The 21,367-nt window shown below is 33.1% G+C and overlaps 1 protein-coding gene across 1 annotated transcript; it reads left to right on the forward strand.

Moving 5' to 3' along the window:
• Positions 1-797: 797 nt before the first annotated feature.
• LOC106466143 lies at positions 798-14,005 on the forward strand (the record flags this gene model as incomplete). The annotated part of the gene is made up of 4 exons (XM_013926385.2): positions 798-950; positions 5,712-5,801; positions 7,162-7,281; positions 8,943-14,005. Coding segments are annotated over 4 exons (4,460 nt in total), but the record flags the coding sequence as incomplete, so codon positions are not given.
• Positions 14,006-21,367: the final 7,362 nt, after the last annotated feature.

Genomic DNA, 21,367 nt, shown 5'->3' on the forward strand with positions numbered 1-21,367 from the left:
TGTTATGTGTAGTAAATCTGTACAATGTATAATGTTATGTGTAGTAAATCTGTACAATGTATAATGTTATGTGTAGTAAATCTGTACACTGTATAATGATATGTTATGTCTAGTAAATATTTATTACACATAACATTATGTCATATTTAGTAAATCTTATTTTGAAAACTAGTAGTGTGGTTAACTGTGATACAAGTTCCAGGGTGGAATCTTGTGAAGCAGAAGGATTAATGTGAAATACTTCAGGGTGGTGATATGGTTATAATGGAATATCTCCCCACCCTCTTCCTTTGGAGGAACAGCATGAAAAAATTTCAAAACTTAAGAAATGCATTTTGGACATTAGGAGTCCTTAATATTTGATAGTGTTCTGAAGACTTAAATTGCTTTGCTCAGAATATAGTGAAAGATTATATATATATATATACATATATAAAGAGGGAACCATAACAACTGTTGTGGATTTTTTATTATTTTATATGTAGGTGATCCATTACATTTTGCTTCAGCTTTTTATTTCACATGAAAGAACATTGAGCTTTTTTTGTAGAGTAATTTCAATTTATAAAATTCAAAACAAGTATTTATTTAAAGATTCAGAAGTGCTTTCATAGCCATGCATTAAATCCAGTGCAGGGAAAAAAATAACACTATGGTATTTATTTAATGTATCATCATGAATTTATAGGATTTTACTAACTGTTAAAAAAAGTTTATACTTTGAGCTACCAAGACAAAAATAATTAATTTGAAATATTATCTATGTAAATTAACCTTTTAATGACATTTCCTTCCAGCCTTTGGAATATTACTGTGGGAGTTAGCTACGTATGGAATGTCTCCCTATCCTGGGGTTGAATTAACTGATGTATATCACATGCTAGAGTCAGGTTATCGCATGGAATGCCCACCAGGTTGCCCACCTCGAGTTTATGAATTAATGAGACAATGTAAGTAATATATCATTCCTTCAATCTTACATGAATGTACTTTACACTCACACAGATTTAACATAATGCATTTTTCTTAGTTATTATCGTGATTATAATTTGCTACAGTATACCTATGTGGACTATTACAAAACAAACAGATAAAAAAAAGTTTGTACTATACTTACACTTCCAGAAGCATTTCAGAACAGTGTTTTGTCCAACAGTTTTACTCTGCCATTTTTGATATGCATTTTCTTACCAAAATATAGTGATTTGGTCCTGATTGTAGAGAATACAAACTGGTTTAAATGTTATTGTATCTGTAGGTATACTTATGCAATAATTGGCCCGGCATGGCCAGGTGGTTAGGGCACTCGACTCGCAATCTGCAGGTTGCGGGTTCGAATCTCCGTCCCACCAAACATGCTCGCCCTTTCAGCCGTGGGGGCGTTATAATGTGACAGTCAATCCTACTATTCATTGGTAAAAGAGTAGCCCAAGAGTTGGCGGTGGGTGGTGATGACTAGCTGCCTTCCCTCTAGTCTTACACTGCTAAATTAGAGACGGCTAGCGCAGATAGCCCTCGTGTAACTTTGCGCGAAATTCAAAAACAAACAAACAAACTTATGCAATAGTACAGAATGAATACATAAATCTTTTAGTCCCTTATTTACACTTACTCATGACTTATTTGCAAACTAGAAAAAATTAGTGGCAATGAGAGATGTATTTACTAAAGTATCTTACTGAAAGTTTATTTCAAAACACCCAGAAGATCGAGAAATTTTGAAGAGTTCACTTTTCTTTTTTTTGGGAGCAAATTGTCCATACACGTTTTTCTTCTTTAACTGTCAAATGTAAATTGTCCATATCACTGTATCTTCTTTAACTGTCAAGTGTAAATTGTCCATATCACTGTATCTTCTTTAACTGTCAAGTGTAAATTGTCCATACACTTTTTTCTCTTTAACTGTCAAGTGTAAATTGTCCGTATCACTGTATCTTCTATAACTGTCAAACGTAAATTGTCCATACCACTGTATCTTCTTTAACTGTCAAATGTAAATTGTCTATACACTTTTTTCTTCTTTAACTGTCAAATGTAAATTGTCCATACACTTTTTTCTTCTTTAACTGTCAAGTGTAAATTGTCCGTATCACTGTATCTTCTTTAACTGTCTTGTGTAAATTGTCCATACCACTGTATCTTCTTTAACTGTCAAATGTAAATTGTCTATACACTTTTTTCTTCTTTAACTGTCAAATGTAAATTGTCCATACACTTTTTTCTTCTATAACTGTCAAGTGTGAATTGTCCATACCACTGTATCTTCTTTAACTGTCTTGTGTAAATTGTCCATACCACTGTATCTTCTTTAACTGTCAAGTGTAAATTGTCCATACACTGTATCTTCTTTAACTGTCAAGTGTAAATTGTCCGTATCACTGTATCTTCTATAACTGTCAAACGTAAATTGTCCATACACTTTTTTCTTCTTTAACTGTCAAATGTAAATTGTCCATACACTTTTTTCTTCTTTAACTGTCAAGTGTGAGTTGTCCATACACTGTATCTTCTTTAACTGTCTTGTGTAAATTGTCCATACCACTGTATCTTCTTTAACTGTCAAGTGTGAACTGTCCATACACTTGTTTCTTCATTTACTGTCAAATGAGAACTACTGTGAAATATATTTTTTCCACCGGACTGTTCAATTCTGCTAGTTATTTAAGCACACACATTTTGTTCCCAGTATCAAGCAGATAAAAATGACAAGCAGTTATGTGTAGCAGATTTTTAAAATTAATTTTGCTTTACCAGCTTCTTTGTATTCATCGTTTATTAGAACTAATTAAATGTTCATGCAAGTATAAAAGTCTCTCTCTTTTAAAAGTAATAATATTATGATTATGTACCTTTTTGGATTGACATGACTTTTGGTTTTATTACGAGGGAAATTTCTAATATAATAATTCACCTCCTCACACAAAAAAAGGTTTTCCCTTACGTGTCTGCCTGTGAGACTTGCATGCCACTAACCTTGAGTTAACCAAAATTCATTTTGAGGGCCTTTTCTCACCATCTTCATAGCCTGGGGCTGTCATTCCTTTTTTTGCACAATTGACTTTTATTGACCCATTCTTGGGTGGTATCCATTTTTAACACCTCACTTTATTTGATGGAGGCTACTAAGTTTATGTGGCTTGTCAAGGTATCTAAGTCCCCTTTTTTTCATGCCCACTTGGTATTTGGTAGTGTTTTCTTCATCTCTTGTCACAACTGAGTTCAGCTTTTTCCTCTTTGCTGCAAACTATGGGGTATCTGGTCTCCAGGGTTTGTGCTTCTCATTCTCATCCAGTACAAGATGTTCTTTCACTTTTTTGAACTCTGGCACCTCCTCCAGTACGGATCCAAGGGATTCTTTCTCAGGTTCCATTGTCCTTGATTGCAAACCTCCCTTCTTCCTTTCTCAAAAAAGTGTCATGGTGGCTGGACTATGCCAATACTACTTCTGGTGTTCTCTTACCAACTGCCAAACCAGTTATATCTCTTCACTGATGCTTCCCTCTCAGATTGAGGCACATCTCTGGAGGACAACATGACTTCTGGCATTTGAACGCAGAATGAGAATTCACTCCACATCAATGTGCTCAAACTTCTCACTCTTTTTTGGGCATGTTCCCATTTCTTGCCCCTTCTGGTGGGTCAATTAGTCACAATCCACTCTGACATTTTCGTGATTGTTTCTAACATCAACTGTCAAGGAGGCACCCATTCTAGAACCCTTTGCTTTTAGGCATTAGACCTACTTTTCTAGGCTCATTCACATCAGGGTACATCCTGTTGCCTGTCATGTGACAGGAGCTATGTATATTGCGGGGGACCATCTCTCTCAGCTGGACTGCATTCTAACCACAGAGTGGTTTTGTTGGATTTTCTCTCAGTTGGGCATGCCCCTCATAGACACCTTTGCTATCTCCCTTTATTCCAATCTTCCTTTCTTCTAGTCCCCTGTTCCTCATCCTTTGGCTCTGGCTGTCAAAGCTTTCAGCCAGGACTGGCCTCACCTTTATTTATATGCTTATACTCCTCTTTGACTCCTTCCTTGGGTATCCTTTACTTGATACATGACACTCCTATTCAAGTCTTAATGTGGCACCTTTTTGGCCAACCCAGCCTTGGTTTCCTCTGCTTCTTTGATTGGTGTACAGACTCACTCTTGTTTCAACCTCATGCATCCCTTTTTCATCAAAGGATGTTGTCCCTCCATCTTTATGTGTGGGATTTGTCTGGTCAGTCGCTCATTGGGCCTGACTGTCCTATTGTGTAACCTTTTTCTTGTCATATTCCTATTGCTTTTCTACTTTGTCGGTTTATCGATGGAGATGGTGGTCTTTCAAAGTTGATCTATCCACCACTCCTTTCCTCCCAGCCGACCTACTGTGAACAACCTTTCTGCCTTTTTTTTTAATTGGCTGTTCAACCATGATTTGTTGGTCTTCGTCATTGCTGTTTATTGGTTGGCATCGTTAGATACAGTATCATGATAGGAAGGGTTCCCATGCAATGTTAGAAGTTAGAAAGTAAGAGTGTAAAGGGTGGGTGAAGTTTGGATTTTTTTTGGGGGGTGCCAAATTATGTTTTGCCCCTGGATACCAGACACCCTTGTTATGCCACTAGAACTTCAAATGGTACACTATAGATGTAAAAACAATGGGATCACTTTCACATTTTCTTGCAAGGTTAATGGCATTTCAACTAGTTATAATAACAAAAGAAAAAGAGAGAGAATAGTAAGGGTAGAATGGCTTTTGCATCATTGCCCTGTATTATTTTTGTAAATTTATGATAGATCTAAATGTTATTCCAACCAAGTCAGAACACAAACAAGTTAACATAACTCTAGATAAGGTTAAATTTCATGCTAAAATAGAATGTTCCACTCTTTGTCTTTACTTTTTCACTCCAGTTCTTATTTTTAGTTGATGTAATTAGCCTGTGTTGTCGGAATAATGATGAAATAACCTTTGTTGATAACACAGGCCTGCGAACTTAAACTTCGTAAAAGTTGTTTTGGTTTTAATAACGGATTTTCCATAATTGAGCTATGCAGATTTTGAAAATAATAGTAATTTTTTTTTATATCGCGTAAGGATTTTTTTACAAATCATAAAGAAAAAAACTCTTACTTAAATCAAATTATTATTTCATTTACCACAATGAACATTTTTTATTATTATTTTTGTTAACAAAAATACAAACAAACTGAAGAAAAGAGAAGAACATCGATGTCAAACGAATATACATCCTCATTCATCCTGATTTTTTTTTGTGTGAAATTACATCTTTTAGTCTCAAACTACGTGTTGTGGTCTTTTTTTTATGTATTGTGTTATGATGTTTTGTGAAAAGTCTATACTTGATGGAGTAATTTTGGGATTCAACATACAGGAATTATTGTAGAACGTGTAAAAAATTTCAAGACAATAAAACCATCGCAGGCCTGTGTTATTACACTGTGCTGCTTTTGTTAAAAAAACATATTAATGCATTGATATATCAAATGATTTATTGATATTACAGAAGTAAAAATTTGTATGTAGTTATTTATTTGCCTTTCTATTCATTTAACTTTAGTTTTAGTATGCAGGAACGGCACAAATTAAATCTTCCATCTGTGTTACAGTGTTCTTAAAACTTTGAAAGTATGCCTTGATAATTTTTTTTTTCCTTGAGGAAAGTTTAACTGCCACTGAATATTTTGATTTTATTGTAAGGTTGGCTGTGGGAGCCATCAGAAAGACCAACATTTGAAAATATTCATCTTACATTAGAAACCATGTTTCAAAATTCTAGTATAACAGAAGGTAGGTGTTTTTATGGAGTTATATGTGTGTCTATAAGTTTATTGTGTGAGTGTTGTATATGCTTGCATATCTTTGTAGCAATCAACTTCTTTTTGAATACCGGAGCACGATAAGACAAAATAGAAAGCCAATATTAAAATGGGTACTTACGATATGAAGTATAAAATCAACACATTGTATTTATCTTAGTAGTCGTCTGCAATGGAACTGACCCCCTTAAGCTCTTAAGAGTTTAGGAAACTGTCTTTTTACAGCATGAGATCTACAGCTAGTAGATGTGTAGAAGATGTAACAAATATGTGCCAACTTCCTCTGCATTTATAGTGAGACTTACCTTTAATTTTTACAGCCATTTCATCATGTAATTGTATTAGCTTCTGTATAATCCTTTTTTGTATCTGATTATAATACACCAGTTTTTGTCTATGTTGTATTGTTTGTAATTCAGTTTAACGTTACTCGGATTTTATTTTCAGTTGTGTTTCATAATTAATAAATTAGTGAGGATATTATGCTAATTTATGCTTCATGTAATTTGAGTTCATTAATTGCTTAATTTCTTTTGCATTTTTACTTGCATACTTTGTCATTGATAATATTGTTAATGCAAATTGCTTGACTTGCACATGAAACAAATGTGAATTTTACTATGACTTATGTAGTCAGAATAGAAGGTTCTTTTATTGTAGAAGTAGAAGGTTAAATAGATTTAAAGAAAATTTGTAGTTCATAAGTTTTGCTTGAAAACACTTGACTCATAAATTACATTTTGGTGTTTTTTAATTCCTTTTCATAATAATTTATCGGAAAGCTGTTATAAATTGGTTTTATTTTTCTTGCATATTTTACAACCAAATTTAGGAATTTATAGTTTTTGTTATGTATTACTTTCTTATGTTTGTTGATAAAATTCCTTGGTACTTATCAAAATGGTTGAATTATGTTTCATACTATTCAGTTGTTACTAACTGATTGTTTTTTTTATAGTATTCATTATGAAGTACTTTTAGTATTACATGTTTAGTGACATCTAAAAGAAAACTGATTTAAATATTGTGAATGCCTTATCTGATGTCTTTATTTATTTTCTTATTGGGTTATGATTTCTTCCCTAGTGAATATTTTGTAAGTTTTCTGTATAGTTTTTTGTGTTAAAGTATCACATTTTTGTTTATAACTTAAAGAGTTTCACAAATCAGAACTTAAAATTACTTTCCAAAGAAATCTGGTTTTTAGGCTAGACAACTTTTTTTTTTCTGTGTGTTCAACTGTACTGATGCTATTTGTTCCACATGTTTAATAGAAAGACGGTAGAAAAGCTTTGATCATCTAGTATTACATATGGTGTTATTTTCTACAGAGGTTCAGAAGCAGCTTGAACGACAAAGTCCGTTCCTTCTGTATAAACTGCAGCAAAGTGGGAGTTCTCCAGATGTACACACACTTGTTGAAAATTCTGAACAACAGATTCCTGACCAAGGTGAACTAGAGCAGACTCAAGTTTTGTAGTGGAATCGTGATACACAGAATGACTGATAACTATAAGATTGACAAACCACAGACTAGAGTTTTGTAGTGGTATCGTGATACACAGAATGACTGATAACTATAAGATTGACAAACCACAGACTAGAGTTTTGTAGTGGTATCGTGATACACAGAATGACTGATAACTATAAGATTGACAAACCACAGACAAGAGTTTTGTAGTGGTATCGTGATACACAGAATGACTGATAACTATAAGACTGACAAACTATTAGATTGAATAGTATTACTTTATTAGCACACCTTTTCCCAACTATACCTTACATATCACTTTGTTAAGGTGTGTCATATTCTTAATATATTCAGGTTTCTGTTTAAATTTTTAAATATCACTTCTGAAGAATAAATATTTAGACAATAAACTTCCAATCTGTTAATTCAGGAGTTACTGACTGTTATATGTAAGATAAGTTTATAAAATTAATGGTTGTTCTTTAACTATTCATTGTCATCTGTGAACATTTAAATTAACTGTAATAGTTGTTATCATGGGACGGTAATGAATGTTAAACTTCTGTTTTGTTTTTGAGTGAATATAAAAACCTCTTGAACAGTCAGTTTTTAAAACACAATGTCCGTATAAATTTTTATTAGCTTCTAGGTTTGTTTAAGCTTAACCATAATTAATAGACATTTATTTCCAATCACTGATCAGTTCCTTTCTTAAACTAAAAGACCATTAATCATCATAAATGAAAATTATAAACTTTTATACAAGATGGTCCAAACTTATCTTTCTTATTTTAAAATTTAATAATTTACTAACTAAGGAAATATAACCATGAAGTTTTCTACATGTTGTAGCCGACCTCAAACAGTTTTTATTAACGTGGCAGTAGACTTCTTCATATATCAGCATGTCTAATTGATATTCAGTATCAGTTCACGTACGCTGCAATATGCCCACAGTTACGGTGGCGATGGCGTCTATTATCCTGGTCTTTAGCTCCATAATGTTTGCTACAGGTGTGTGATACATAATATCCCTAACATACCCCCATACTTCTTTCCTGTACTGGCATCTGTAATTATACTGCACCACAATCACTGACTTGGTCTCTGCAATCCAAATGATACATTGGGCTTTTTTCTAGCATGGTTGCTATTTTACGGAGTAAACACTACTAACTGAAATGAAAAAACATGAAAATAAAAACTTTTATTGTTGGTCTACAAGATGTTGAAAACTACATGGTTGTATTTTCTAAATTATTTAATTATTAAGTTTTAATATAGGAAAGATAATTTTGAACCACCTTGTATTCTTATTACATTAGATAGGATCTTCTACACAATATTGGTTAACTATCTGTTGTGATTTTCTTAATGAAGTGAACAAATCCATTTAATTATTTTTGAAAAATGACGAAAGGAGATTTAATTTTTATTTACAGCCAAAAAAAAAAGCCTTTGTAATCAGAAAAAAAAAATATATATATATTGTTGCTTTCTTCTCTAGCTGTATTGTTCTAATGTACAAAATAGTTTGTAGATAATTTTAATTATAAAATCTGAAAATTTTCTTCTTCATTATAGATCATAAGATTGAAAACCACTGAACCAATTTTCTTTTATACATATGTTATCAATCAGGAACACGAGGTAGTGGATCACCTGCCCAGCAATTTATCTTATCTAGTCGAGGCAGTCTGGTCCAACTCAGAAGACCGGGGGCTCGCAGCAAGCAAGCTCCCTTACCACCAAAGAGAACTAGCTCTTTCCGAGATAGCACATGTCAAGACAGACCACCTGGTACTGAAGAAAATACAGAGGGGGGTAGAGGATCACAGAACAGTGTAGAAAGAATGTTTGACTCTCCACATAGAGATTTGAGTGAGCCTAATAGCAGTAACGGGGAAAGTGAAAGCGATCTGCGAGAAATAACTCCAGACACTGAAGACTCTGAAACACATCCTGCTGGTTCTGTTGCCAGTGTTCCAAGTCGCTCTCAACTGGTTCAACAAAAATTGAAAAAAACTAGGACTTACCCACCAAACATCCAGCAACGAATAAAAGATAATAGTCTGCCTCGAGGAAAAATTCCTGAAGCTCAGAAAGTTCAAGTGGCAGCTCTCCAAGTTCAAAATGTCAAAAGAGCCATTAATCGTTATGGTACTTTGCCAAAAGGAGCACGAATTGGGGCTTATCTAGAGTCTCTCCGACAGCATGGACTTCACGCAGGAACCCGTATTCCTCCTGATCCAGTTGCAGAAGGAGATGGGGATTCTTCAGCTGAACAAGTAGGAAACTCTTTCGAATCTCACCCTCGTACAAAACAGTTTCTCAGACATGTCATGAATAGAACAGGTTTGGGAGGGACTCTCCCTATTAAACAGTTCAAATCTTTTTCTCAAAAAAATGATTTGGAACATATGCAGCATAATTCTCAATTATTACTTCCAAGACAGAAGTCTGATTTTGTCCAAAATATTGACTGGAGTCCACAAGAAACTAGCCCAGTTCCTGAAATAAAGCATCTTTCATTTAAACCGGTATCTTCCCCAAGAGTACCAAAAAATTCCAAACCAGAATGGAAGTCTTCCAGAGAAAGGGCAATTCCGGGTTCTTCTGAAATCTGGGAACATTCAAAAGACGAAACTAAGAATGTCAAAAAACAAAATCAAGATGAGAGTCAAGAAAACCCACCAATCATGACTTTTGGTAGCAGTCATTTTAGATTGACCTTGAATAACAGAACAAAATCAGAGCCATTGAGTGTTCCTCAAATTTCCAAACTCAAAGATAGCACTGAAGACATTGATAATCAACAAACATTAGACTTTACGTCAAATAAAACTAGTAGATTTCCTTGTGGTAACATGTCTAGTCCCATACTCTGGTGTTCTGAGTTAAATATGGCCCCTGCACCTCATGGATTTGATGACCCCTCCAACAATCCAGAAGAACTTGAAGACCCAGACATCCTCCCTTTGCCTCCCCCTCCTCCTCTGACTTACCAGGATGAGTATCCTCCTCCACCTGATTTTGCTAATGACTTGTTTGACCCAACTTCAGAAGAATTTACTACGAATATACAAGAGCCTACTACAACTGTTACTAGTGTCAGTGATGTTTCTTTTCACTCAAAGATTCTTGTAGATTCCTTAAATGAAGAGAATTCTAATCCTGTTGAAGATGGACCATATCATGCAGAAAATGCTAATTTTTTCACAAGCCAAGGTAAATCTCTCACATACTCAGTAGCAGAAAATTGTATTGATTCCTCTTTTGAAGAAGTATCTTCTTCTGCATTGAATCCACTATCTTCCAATATTCAACAGTCTGTAGTTAAAGAATATCCTAAAGATTCTCATGTTGAAGATTTTACACCTGATGTTCTCACTCCTGTAACTCCAGTAATTGAGACAAATTCTATATCTTCCAAGGTCGAGGAAAGTACATTTTCTACAAGAAATCCTGCTGATCAGCTGGTTTCAGAACTATTTGAGACATTAAAATTTAAGGCAAAAAGAAAAGAAAATGAGACGGGTAATGCGGCCCTACAGACAACAGAAGCAACATTAGGCACAGATGGTGCTAAAAATCGGGAAAAAAATGTTGAAATTCTACAAACTGGAGTCAAAACAACTTGTAAAAACTCAGTACACCGAATAAAATCAGAAAAAGGAAGTGAAGGCAATACTGAACCACAGAGTGACCTAGTAAAAAGAATAAATTATGTTCTAGAATCAAAGTTCACTAATGAAAATGCTGATGGAACTACAGTACCACTGTGGCTGCACCAGTTGGAAAAAAGAGTAAGAGAAGATTCCAAAAATCTACATTTTACAAGATCATCTCACAAAAAAGAAAATGAGCAGAAAATACCTCAAGAGGATGTCACCCAGTGCTCTTTCACAGAAAGAGAAAATGAAACAAGACCATTTCAGGAAATTTTAAGTAAGCAAGCTTTAATATGGAAAGAAAAAGAACCATCTCTGGTGGGTGGAAGGATCAATAAAGATATTAACATCTTGGAACAGAAAACCAAAGAACCTTTATCTGTGATAGAAGGTAAAGTTCAGAAAGGTATAACCATCTTGGAAGAGAAAGAACCATCTCTGGTGGGTGGAAAGATCAATAAAGATATTAACATCTTGGAACAGAAAACCAAAGAACCGTTATCTGTGATAGAAGGTAAAGTTCAGAAAGGTGTAACCATCTTGGAAGAGAAAGAAAAAGGACCATCATTTGAGATTGATGGAAATATTGCAAAAGATGTCATTACCTTTGAAGAGAAAGAATCATCATCTGAGATTGAAGGGAAAGTTGGAAAAAGTGTTAGTATCTTTGAAGAGAAAGACAAAAAACTATCTACTAATTTTGGTGGAAAGGTTGGGAAAGGTATCACCATCTTCGAAGAAAAAGAACCATCACCTGAGATTGATGGGAAAGTTGAAAAAAGTGTAACTATATTTGAAAAGAAAGATAAAGAATCTACAGATGTTATTGGTGGGAAATATGAAAAGAGTAGCACCAATTTGGAACAGAACAATAAAGAACTAGCATCTGTGATTGCACAGGAGGTTGGAAAAAGTATCCTTATCTTTGAAGAAAAAGCTATAAAACCTATATCTGATGTTGTTAGAAGGGCTGAGATAGATGTTGCCAACTTTGAAGAGAAACCCAAAGAACCATTACCTGAGGGTGGTGGGAAAATTGTAAAAAATCTTACCGTCTTAGAACAGAAAGACCAAGAAATGTCATCATCTGTGGTTGGTGTGAAGCATGAAAAAGATGTTACGAGTATAATAACGATTGAGAAGAATTTAAGCGAGGAGGTTAACTACACAGAAAACAGCAATCTGAATGAACTTGGGAAACGAGATTCTGGTATCCAGGAAATGTTCAAAAGCTTTGAAGGAAGTCCACAGGTTGAAGTTGTGTCATCAGAAACCCCTAAAGAAAAGACACAGGATAAAGAAATTTATTCTGATGAGAATGTGGAAATAGAATGTTATGATAACAAAAAAAATTGTCTTCCAACAAATTCTCTTTTTAATATGACTCTTGGTTCTGTGGAAAAAGATAAAAAACTTCAAACGTTTTCTGGAACTTCTGAACAGAGCACTAACATTGATCTCAAACCAACAACTAAGGTAAAAATAACTACTTTAAATGAAGATACAGTTCTTGCTTCCTCTTTGCCACATGTCTTGAAACCTGTTCTTCCCAGTAAACCACTTATGAAATGCTCTAGACCAATACTACCATCTACAGGACCTGTTTCAAGGTCAATTAGTTGTGGAAGTGTAAAAATTCCACAGGTTCAATTGAGAAGTGTAGCAGCTAAAGGATCTAGAAACACAGATGGAGAATCAAACAGTAATGAAATTAGTGAACACTTAACTGATACAGAGGTTGAAAAGAAATCCAGCAAAGAAACCATTTTTGATATTTCAGGTGATGTTGAGAAGAACATTCAAAAGCTGAAAGATGTACAGACCCTTAGCAGTAGCAGTGTAATGCACTTGTCCCAAAAAGTCCAACTGTTCCTGTCTTCTTGTAGCAGCTATGCAGAGAGCATTCCACCTCATGGACGATTCCGATTCAGGGAGCTGCTTACGAAGCTGGATCGTCAGGGGGAGCAGTTGCGTGCCTGTAGCAGCAACAGTAGTGCTTCGTGTGCTAAACTCTTCACGGACTTGGAAACCACTGTGAGAGACCTTGTTCATACTGTGCAAAGATGAACCAAAACATCGTAGTATTATTGCCATTGTATATAGACTTATGTGATATTTAAATGGGTATGCTGGTCTTAGTGTTTTGTAAGAAAAGACAGTCAGGCAAGCATAAGATCAGGTACTGCCTAGTCTAGTCTTTGATATTACCATAAATGTTTTTATTATGAATACAACTGATTTTTTTTTTTTCATTCTAAAGTCAGTGCTGTTGAACGAGACTGAGATTTAAAATATCAATCAATTGGTTAGCGTTTCTAGCCAATTGTTTTGATTTTGTAACACACCATGTGGGAAGGTGACTCAATCTCAAACATAGTCGTAGTCATAATATTTCAATTTGTGTTTCATACAGGCAGAACAGTAATGTTTTGTAAGGCATTAAAATATTATTTTATATATTGCATACTTCCTTCACTGTTAAGCAATATTGTTAAGAATTATTAAGCATTTTAATATAGTAACTGGCTTTTTATACATGAACTATGATCTAATAAAAGTTATAATTTTCCAATGCTTAAAATGCTAATTTATATAGTTGTTAGTGATCAAAAGTAATATGATAATAACTTCCTCAACCTCTTTTCATACTTTTGTTATAGAAGTGAAAATTATTAAGAACTATTTGTCATTTTCTGCACAAAAGAAAAATTCAAGGTTTTTAAACACTTGAGTAAATTTTTTTATACTTTGTCAGGCATAAAAGGATGTGAGAAACTTTTACATTTCTAGGGTGTTTTCAGTAAATCATTTTAAAGGGAATAATCCTCCCCCAAATATTTTTTATCCTTTTTTCCCATGTACAATACTCTAGTTTCAAGAGGTACTATTGACAAGAAGACTCCCACAAGAATGAAGTTAGAGAGTGCTACATTAGCAAATGTGAAAGTCTTGAAATTGAATTTGACTTAAATTGCACACACCAGCGTATTGGTGTGTTCTTATGGCTCTTTTTTTTTTAGTGTAAATGTCAATTTTCTCAAACACAATATATATATATATATAATATACATTCTTGTTTATATATATTAGAATGCCATTTTTATGAATGTATTATATCATATCATAAATTCATAATGTTATGAATGTTTCTTTTTAGTGTTTTTGCAGAAATGAGATAAATATGAGGTGTAGACAGTGTAAAAATCTTCTATAGTAAATGTTTTTAGACACTTCAGGAATGACCACATTTGCAGAATTTGATGTGTGTATCTTCTTTTTCTTTGTGAACCCGTGAGGAACTTTTCATATTGGATATTCACAAGTGAATATCTCCTTCCCTCATATATCGTTGCAATGTCTTCAAAGTTTAGCTGTACCATACTATAGTAGCCATACCTCCGAAGTGAAAGCTCTTTGTTCTGCTCTTTGAACACCTTACAGAAAGAAAGAACAGGAGTGTAGATGCTGATGTATAGAAGTAGTATTGTGTACAAGGGTTAAAAATTGCTCTAAGTGAAAAATAATTGTGTGGTCAATGTTTTAGCCAAACAACCTTCATCATGGTGAATGTCTTTTTTGGCCAAAATGTTAGCTGCATTATATATCTTCTCTTATTGAGAGTTGGATAGTTTCTTTGTATTTTATCATACTATAACTGCTTTGTTTCTTACTAATACTATATAGATGATTATTTCATCTACACAATACTGCCATATAGTAACAAGGTCATTAAAAATGTATTTTGTTATTGTTATTCTTTTTTTTCAAAATTAAAAATTTTTGTGTTTCAGAGAAAGTATTGTTATATATTCAGGACTTGGTGGATCAATGCTTTTATCACATCCAGTGTACACATTTTTTTTTTTAGTCTGCCTACATTGTATAGTTTGAGTTTAATATTACATCTGTGTCTATATATTTATATTGAGTAACTGAAACTGAAGTTTCTTACGTTGAGCAGTACTGAATACTTTATTAGGAAATTTGTGTAGTTAATAGTTCATTGTATTTTGATTAGTCATTACTCAAAATACAATAAAGCATCCAGTCAGTATGATTATCAGCCATTCCTGCTGTAACACAAATTTAATACACAGTTACATAATTATGTATATATATATATGTATATTGATTCATTAGTATTATACTTAAGTCTTCCACAAGCTTTATTAAAAACAAATAAAGTTTGTGAAAAGCTGTACATAACTAAAGATTTGTTACTTTAAAGCTCCAGTTAAGTGATCTGAACTAGTTTGTTGCATATGTAAGTAGCCTAGGACTAAAACCAATATCTCAAGTTATGGTTACTTTTTAACCAGTCAAATTAGAGAATAACTATAAATGAAAACTAAAAACCAGCCATCTTTCTCCAGGTTTATAATGTACATGCTAATTTTACAAAATGTTTTGTCAGTAGTATAGCTCGGGTCAGGTTTAAGAAGGAGCATTTTTATAAAACCTTTCCAAAATACTTTATTGGAAAAATGTAATAGTCATTTGAAATGAGGATTGAGGATCTACCTCAATGACTGGAATATCTGCTGATGATTTAAAACACTTCTCAAGTTTTGTTTTATTGTCGGTTATATTACAGGCTCTATCAGTATGTGATAGACTTGCAGCCATGGCAGACTGGTAACTTTAGGTGGTAGTCGGAATGACTCGTATGTTGATAATTGTGGATAGTACATTAAGTCGAGGGATTTATCAGATGTGAAAACATTAAAGTCTGCAGTTTGTTTACTTTTAGTCAGCTTTAAATCATGGACGTTTTCTACGATTGTGAGCCAGTTTTACTTTGTCCTTATCTTATCTTGGCTTGTGCTGAGCTTAGCTACAATAGCATGGTCTAAAAGTAAGGATTTACTCCTTATCATGTGTTAAGTAACTACCATGTGACTTCTTTAACAAACTGTATCATGTTTTGAATAGATTATTTTAAAGTATATGATTATGGTTACATTTTACTATGTAGTTGTTAGTTGTAAAACAAAATTCAGTCGTATGGCAACTGTTTCATAAATTTATACATTGTAGTATGACTCAAACACAGACATGTCCACTGTGAAATATAGTCTAATCCTTTTACACGTGACGTTATGATAAAATCACAATTCTCTTCTGTTATCAAATGCACACAATATATTTTTTAATACGTAAGTCAGGTATTCCAAGTTTTGTGGAATTATTATGGATTATTCCATTTCTTTTCCATCTTCCAGTTTAATTGGGTTTAATTCTTGGTCCTGTAAAGAAAATATTTTCAACAACTTATAAATAATGTAATATTTTTGATTTGATTTTGTTAATTTTTTTATCAAATGAATCTTTTTTTTTCTATGTCTGTGTATAAGTCATGAAGGGAAATGAAATTAAAGTTATAATGTAAATAAAACTACGACATTAGCAAAAAGGAGGGCTACAATGTCATGAAAGCTTAGAGCAGAATGCCAACTGTTTCAACAATATCGGCCTAAAGCTTCGATCATTTTGGCTTATTGTTCTGATTAAAAGAAACTAAACTTTTGATTTCTTTGTATTAAGACATTTTGGCAACCATGATGACCTTCTATTTTATTTATTTATTTTTACATACTACTTATATTAATTATCATGTTGCATCTTACAAAGGAAAAAAAAGAAATTTTGAGTGTTTGTGCATATACACATTTCATGGATGTGTAAAACACACTAATGTTGTTAATTTCTGTCAAACAGCCCGAGAATAAATTATATGTCATTGACATTTTTAACTTAAAGTGAAGATAGCAAGTTGTTAGTCTGTAATTTCTTAAAAGCTCATATGTAAACTAATCTTTCTCTTGCTCCTAATAAAAAATTCATATTGCTTGTTTTACATGCTAACAGGATGAATTGAAAACAAATTTTTGACTCTTCACCAACAAACAAAAAATATATTTTACTGAGAAAATTTGCTGTTAACAGTACTCTCTTGATACTAAGGGAATAATACTTTTGTGTCAGACAAATGTGAAATTTATTCTTATTTTTCATTACCTAAGGAAAGAAACAAATGTTTTTCACACCAATCACAAATTAGAGAGTAAAAAGTCTTAAGTGACCATTATCACACATCAACTTTTACCTTTTTTGATCTTCAAGTTTTATAACTTATAAAAGTAATTATTAAAAATGTCAATAATTTGAAATGTGCATTATATACAATTTCTTCATATGTTCTTTTTTTTATATACATGATCTGAAAATGAATTTTTAACACTACACTTTAAAAATGATCCAATACCTCTATACAACATTTAAACCCTGACATGATACATGGTAGATTGCTAAAGTGAACCTTTCTAAACTGAGCCACATTTGATATCAAGAAAATTATAGATTTAGTGGTTTTAATTGTTGGTTAGATTTTAATAGGATAAAAATTACCAGTTTCTTCTGATTATACAGAAAAGTCCTGGAATAGGTTTAAAAACATGACACTTATCTGAAATTTGAAAAACATATTAATTAAATTTAAAAAAAACTTTAAATATCAGTTTTGGTTTGTGTAGGCCCATGATAATGAATAGAGCATAATCAGCCTTGGCAATACAGAGGTTGAGTACATTACATTAAAATGATTTTGAAGCCTCACCACATCATAACAACTCATGTTGCTATGTCCAGTCATGCTCTATCTGATGTTCATGCATCTTAACAATAGCCCTACAGTGTCATTTTCATTGCAAAAGGCTCTATTGTAAGGCTATTGTGTCCAAAGCACACCCCTCCTCTCTGTCTTTCCATAATTAATCTAGTGTTAAAGAATAGTAATGTGGAATAGCTTAATATCTGTTTTTTTCTCCAGCTCTTTGAGGTATACGTTGGTGGAACAAACAAGTCTTAGTGGTAACTAACTTGTATACACTTGACTTATTTCATTTTTCCAGTTGCAAGCCCTTCTAAATAATGTTGCATACTGTTGCCTTTTCCTATAATGACTTGTTGCATTTCTCTTTCTGGATGGTCCTGGTTCCCCAAACTGATTCATATTATTTTGTTTTCCAATGATTTTAAGTACAAGGAATATCTCTATTTTGAAAATTCTAAATTCCTAGGCTGTACACATTTTTATGATCTGAGTTGGTGAATATTTTACATTGGAATATATACCATTTCCAAAAGTGATCAGTTTTCAGTGACATCACACTACCTATGATATGCCAAACAATGTCAAGATGTAATTCTGATACTTGTCATTCTATCAGTCATGATTGTCACGTGTCTTGCTGATTTGGATATTCAAAAATGTTCTAATATAATGTACTCGGTCCTATATAGATATTCTCATTTTGTAACTCTTTGGTTTCTATTGTTTCTTCCTCTTACTCAGTTGGTTAATATATAAATGATATTTATCTTCATTCCATACTTATATATAGGGTGAGCCATAGGAAAACGACACAACAAACCTTTCTATATGATAAGCTGTATATTCATGGTCATTGAATTCAATCTAACATTACAAATGTTTATACCACCTTTATCAATGTGTGTGACATCTGTTGACAACTGATATACAGTATTTTAGTTGGGAGGGGAGTGGTCATTATGGCCTAGGCCATATTATAAAAATGATGGTAAAATCCCACCATTTAATTGTAGTAGCCCAAGAGTTGGGCAAGGCAGCTACTGTCTGTAACAAACAGCTAGCAAAGATAGCCCTTTTGTAAAGTTTGCACGAACATCAAAACAAACACTGTGGCCCTCCCTGTATTTGGAAAGGTTTTGTACATACAAAATGTCACTTGGGGCAATTAGCCTAAAATAATCCTTTTTAGAACTAATTATTGAAGTATTAATAACATTTGATTTTATTAAAAGAAAAACATCTTACCCCAGGTATAGATATTGGTATGGGAACCCCTTCATTTCTTTTGACATTGTTATAAGTATCTGTGTATAGAAAATTTCCAATTGATACACATTTACTAGCAGTTGTTTCATTAATAGCCCATGCCAGTTACTGTGTATCAAAATGTGTGCCAAATCCTGTATTTTATTGGTGTAAATCTCATTATATGTCCACAATTTTGTGCAATTTTCTTATTTGTAACAAGTTTTTAAGAGTTTACTGGAATTTTATTTTTACTTTTGTATAACTTGCTGAAGAATATTTAATAGAGCTTTTTTTTTATTAATTACTCAATTTTTATATAACTACATGAAGTAGTTTTATGTTAACTTTTTTATTTTTAATCTTTTTTGCAGGTTTTTTTAATGATTTTGCTCAATTCAGTATTAATTATACTGTTCATACATGCAGATGTAAACACTTGTACACCTGTGAGTTTGTATGTTAATTGTAATGAAATTAATAAATAGATTTGTTTTCCCTTTTTCACCTAGCACTTTTGTTGAATGTTTTCACATGATTGAAAAAATAAAACGTGCAAAACAGGGCTGGAATAAGCTCTTGTGGGGCCCCAAGCTAAGATAGAGCAAGAGCCCTTTTATAGAATTATGAATATACAAATAGTGTGTGTGTGTTAAATATTCCAGATTAGACAAACGAAAACGATACAACAATAGCACAAAATATTTGTTCTTTTATAATGTATATATTTTTTTAAAGAACAACTTTATATTTGATCTGTCTGTTTGTGGACGGTGACTTGAAACTGGTCTATTCATGAAAGGATTACAAAATGGAAATAATGAACATCAATTGTAGTCATTAACTACTAGAAAAGTTTTTGCTGACCGGTGGGTGGGTGGTGGAAGGAATCCAAGTTATATCTTGCTTACATTCTTCACTAATCTGGCTCTGGCACAGAATAGATTTGATCCGTTGTCATGTAATCATGGGTGTGGTAGTAAAATTAGGGTTAGTAGTACAAATTTCCGTTGAACGTTATATAGGCTGTAACAGAGATCCCCTGTGATGGTAGTCATATGTTGAATCCAGTTTATATTTTTATTTTGTGATTTAAAAGAACTATTAGTAAAGAAACAATTGTTATGTATAATTTGTTTTCACATCTGTACACATTCTGGACAGTTTTATTCACTATGTCTTTAAGATTATCCCTGCCTTTTAATAATGAGAGTCATCCACTTATTTATATAACTTTTTTTTGTTCTCTCTCCTAATGCACCTGACTGGGACAGCCACAGTAACACATTGTTACACCATGATAGCTCATCTAATACACATGGAAGATATTGTGAAATATTGATGCATGGATACATGTATTTTTTTCTGGTAGACATGTGACAGTGACTGAGTTATTAGGTGACATGTAGCTTTGATGGTCTACATGGGTCAGTCATTAGTCACGTGTGACATATAGCTTTACTGATGTAAATAGGAAAGTAACTGAGTCATTGTTATGTACTGTTCATGGGATAATCACTATATAATTACTCATGTTTGACATAAAGTTTTCTCTTTTGTTCTTGGAGTCAGGTGTGACATAATTTTGCTTATGTACATGGGACAGTCATAGGAATAATTTAACACGTGTGACAAGTTTTACCGATGCACATAGTGCTTTAACTGAATAATTGGAATGTGTAAAAAGGTGTAAATTTATTGTTCGTGTAAGATTCACACCGTTATTAGCCATATCTGATATTTTTCTAGTGGGACAGTTACTGAGGCACGTGTAAAGGGTATGTCAGCTTATGTACATAAAAGGGTAGGGCATGAGCACGTGCGTTATATTTACAGTTATAGGTCCACCCAAAGAGGCATGATCACATATTATCAAATTTATGGGCACTCAAAGTAGCTAAAGCTTTGTGCAGACATGTAAAACTGTTTATGATGGAAAAAATTACCTTTTATAAGTGTTTACCCGTGATACTCTTCGTCATAGTAATTCAGCTCTTCAAATTAAAGTTATACTTTGAATATAAGAGCAGCATTTCTCAAATTTTTCGATAGGGGAAAGCTCACTGCTTCCCTAAACTGTTGCGTACTGCTAAATTGCAAATAAAACAAAAATAATTACAATTTACATATGAATATTCTTTCCTTTTTTATTTATTTGTTTTAGTGAAATCGCATGGACCGGCAAGGCGGTTGAAAAACACTGCTATAGAGAATATATAATAGGTACGTTTTAATATCCATGACCACATAACACAGCCCCACAGTGGTATATCTGCGGACTTACAACACTAGAATCCGGGTTTCGATCCCCTTGGTGGGCAGAGCACAGATAGCCCATTGTATACCTTTGTGCTTAATTACAAACAAACATAACACAGGCCTGTGCATTTATACTTCATAAAAGTTGTTTTGGTTTTAATAACGGATTTTCCTTAACTTAGCTACGCAGATTTCAAAATAATATTCATTTTTTTTCTCTCACGTAAGGATTTTTTTTACAAATCGGGAAGAAGAAAAAACTTATTTAGATCAAATTA

This window comes from Limulus polyphemus, unplaced genomic scaffold (genome assembly GCF_000517525.1).
Source record: "Limulus polyphemus unplaced genomic scaffold, Limulus_polyphemus-2.1.2 Scaffold2168, whole genome shotgun sequence".
NCBI classification, from domain to species: domain Eukaryota; kingdom Metazoa; phylum Arthropoda; class Merostomata; order Xiphosura; family Limulidae; genus Limulus; species Limulus polyphemus.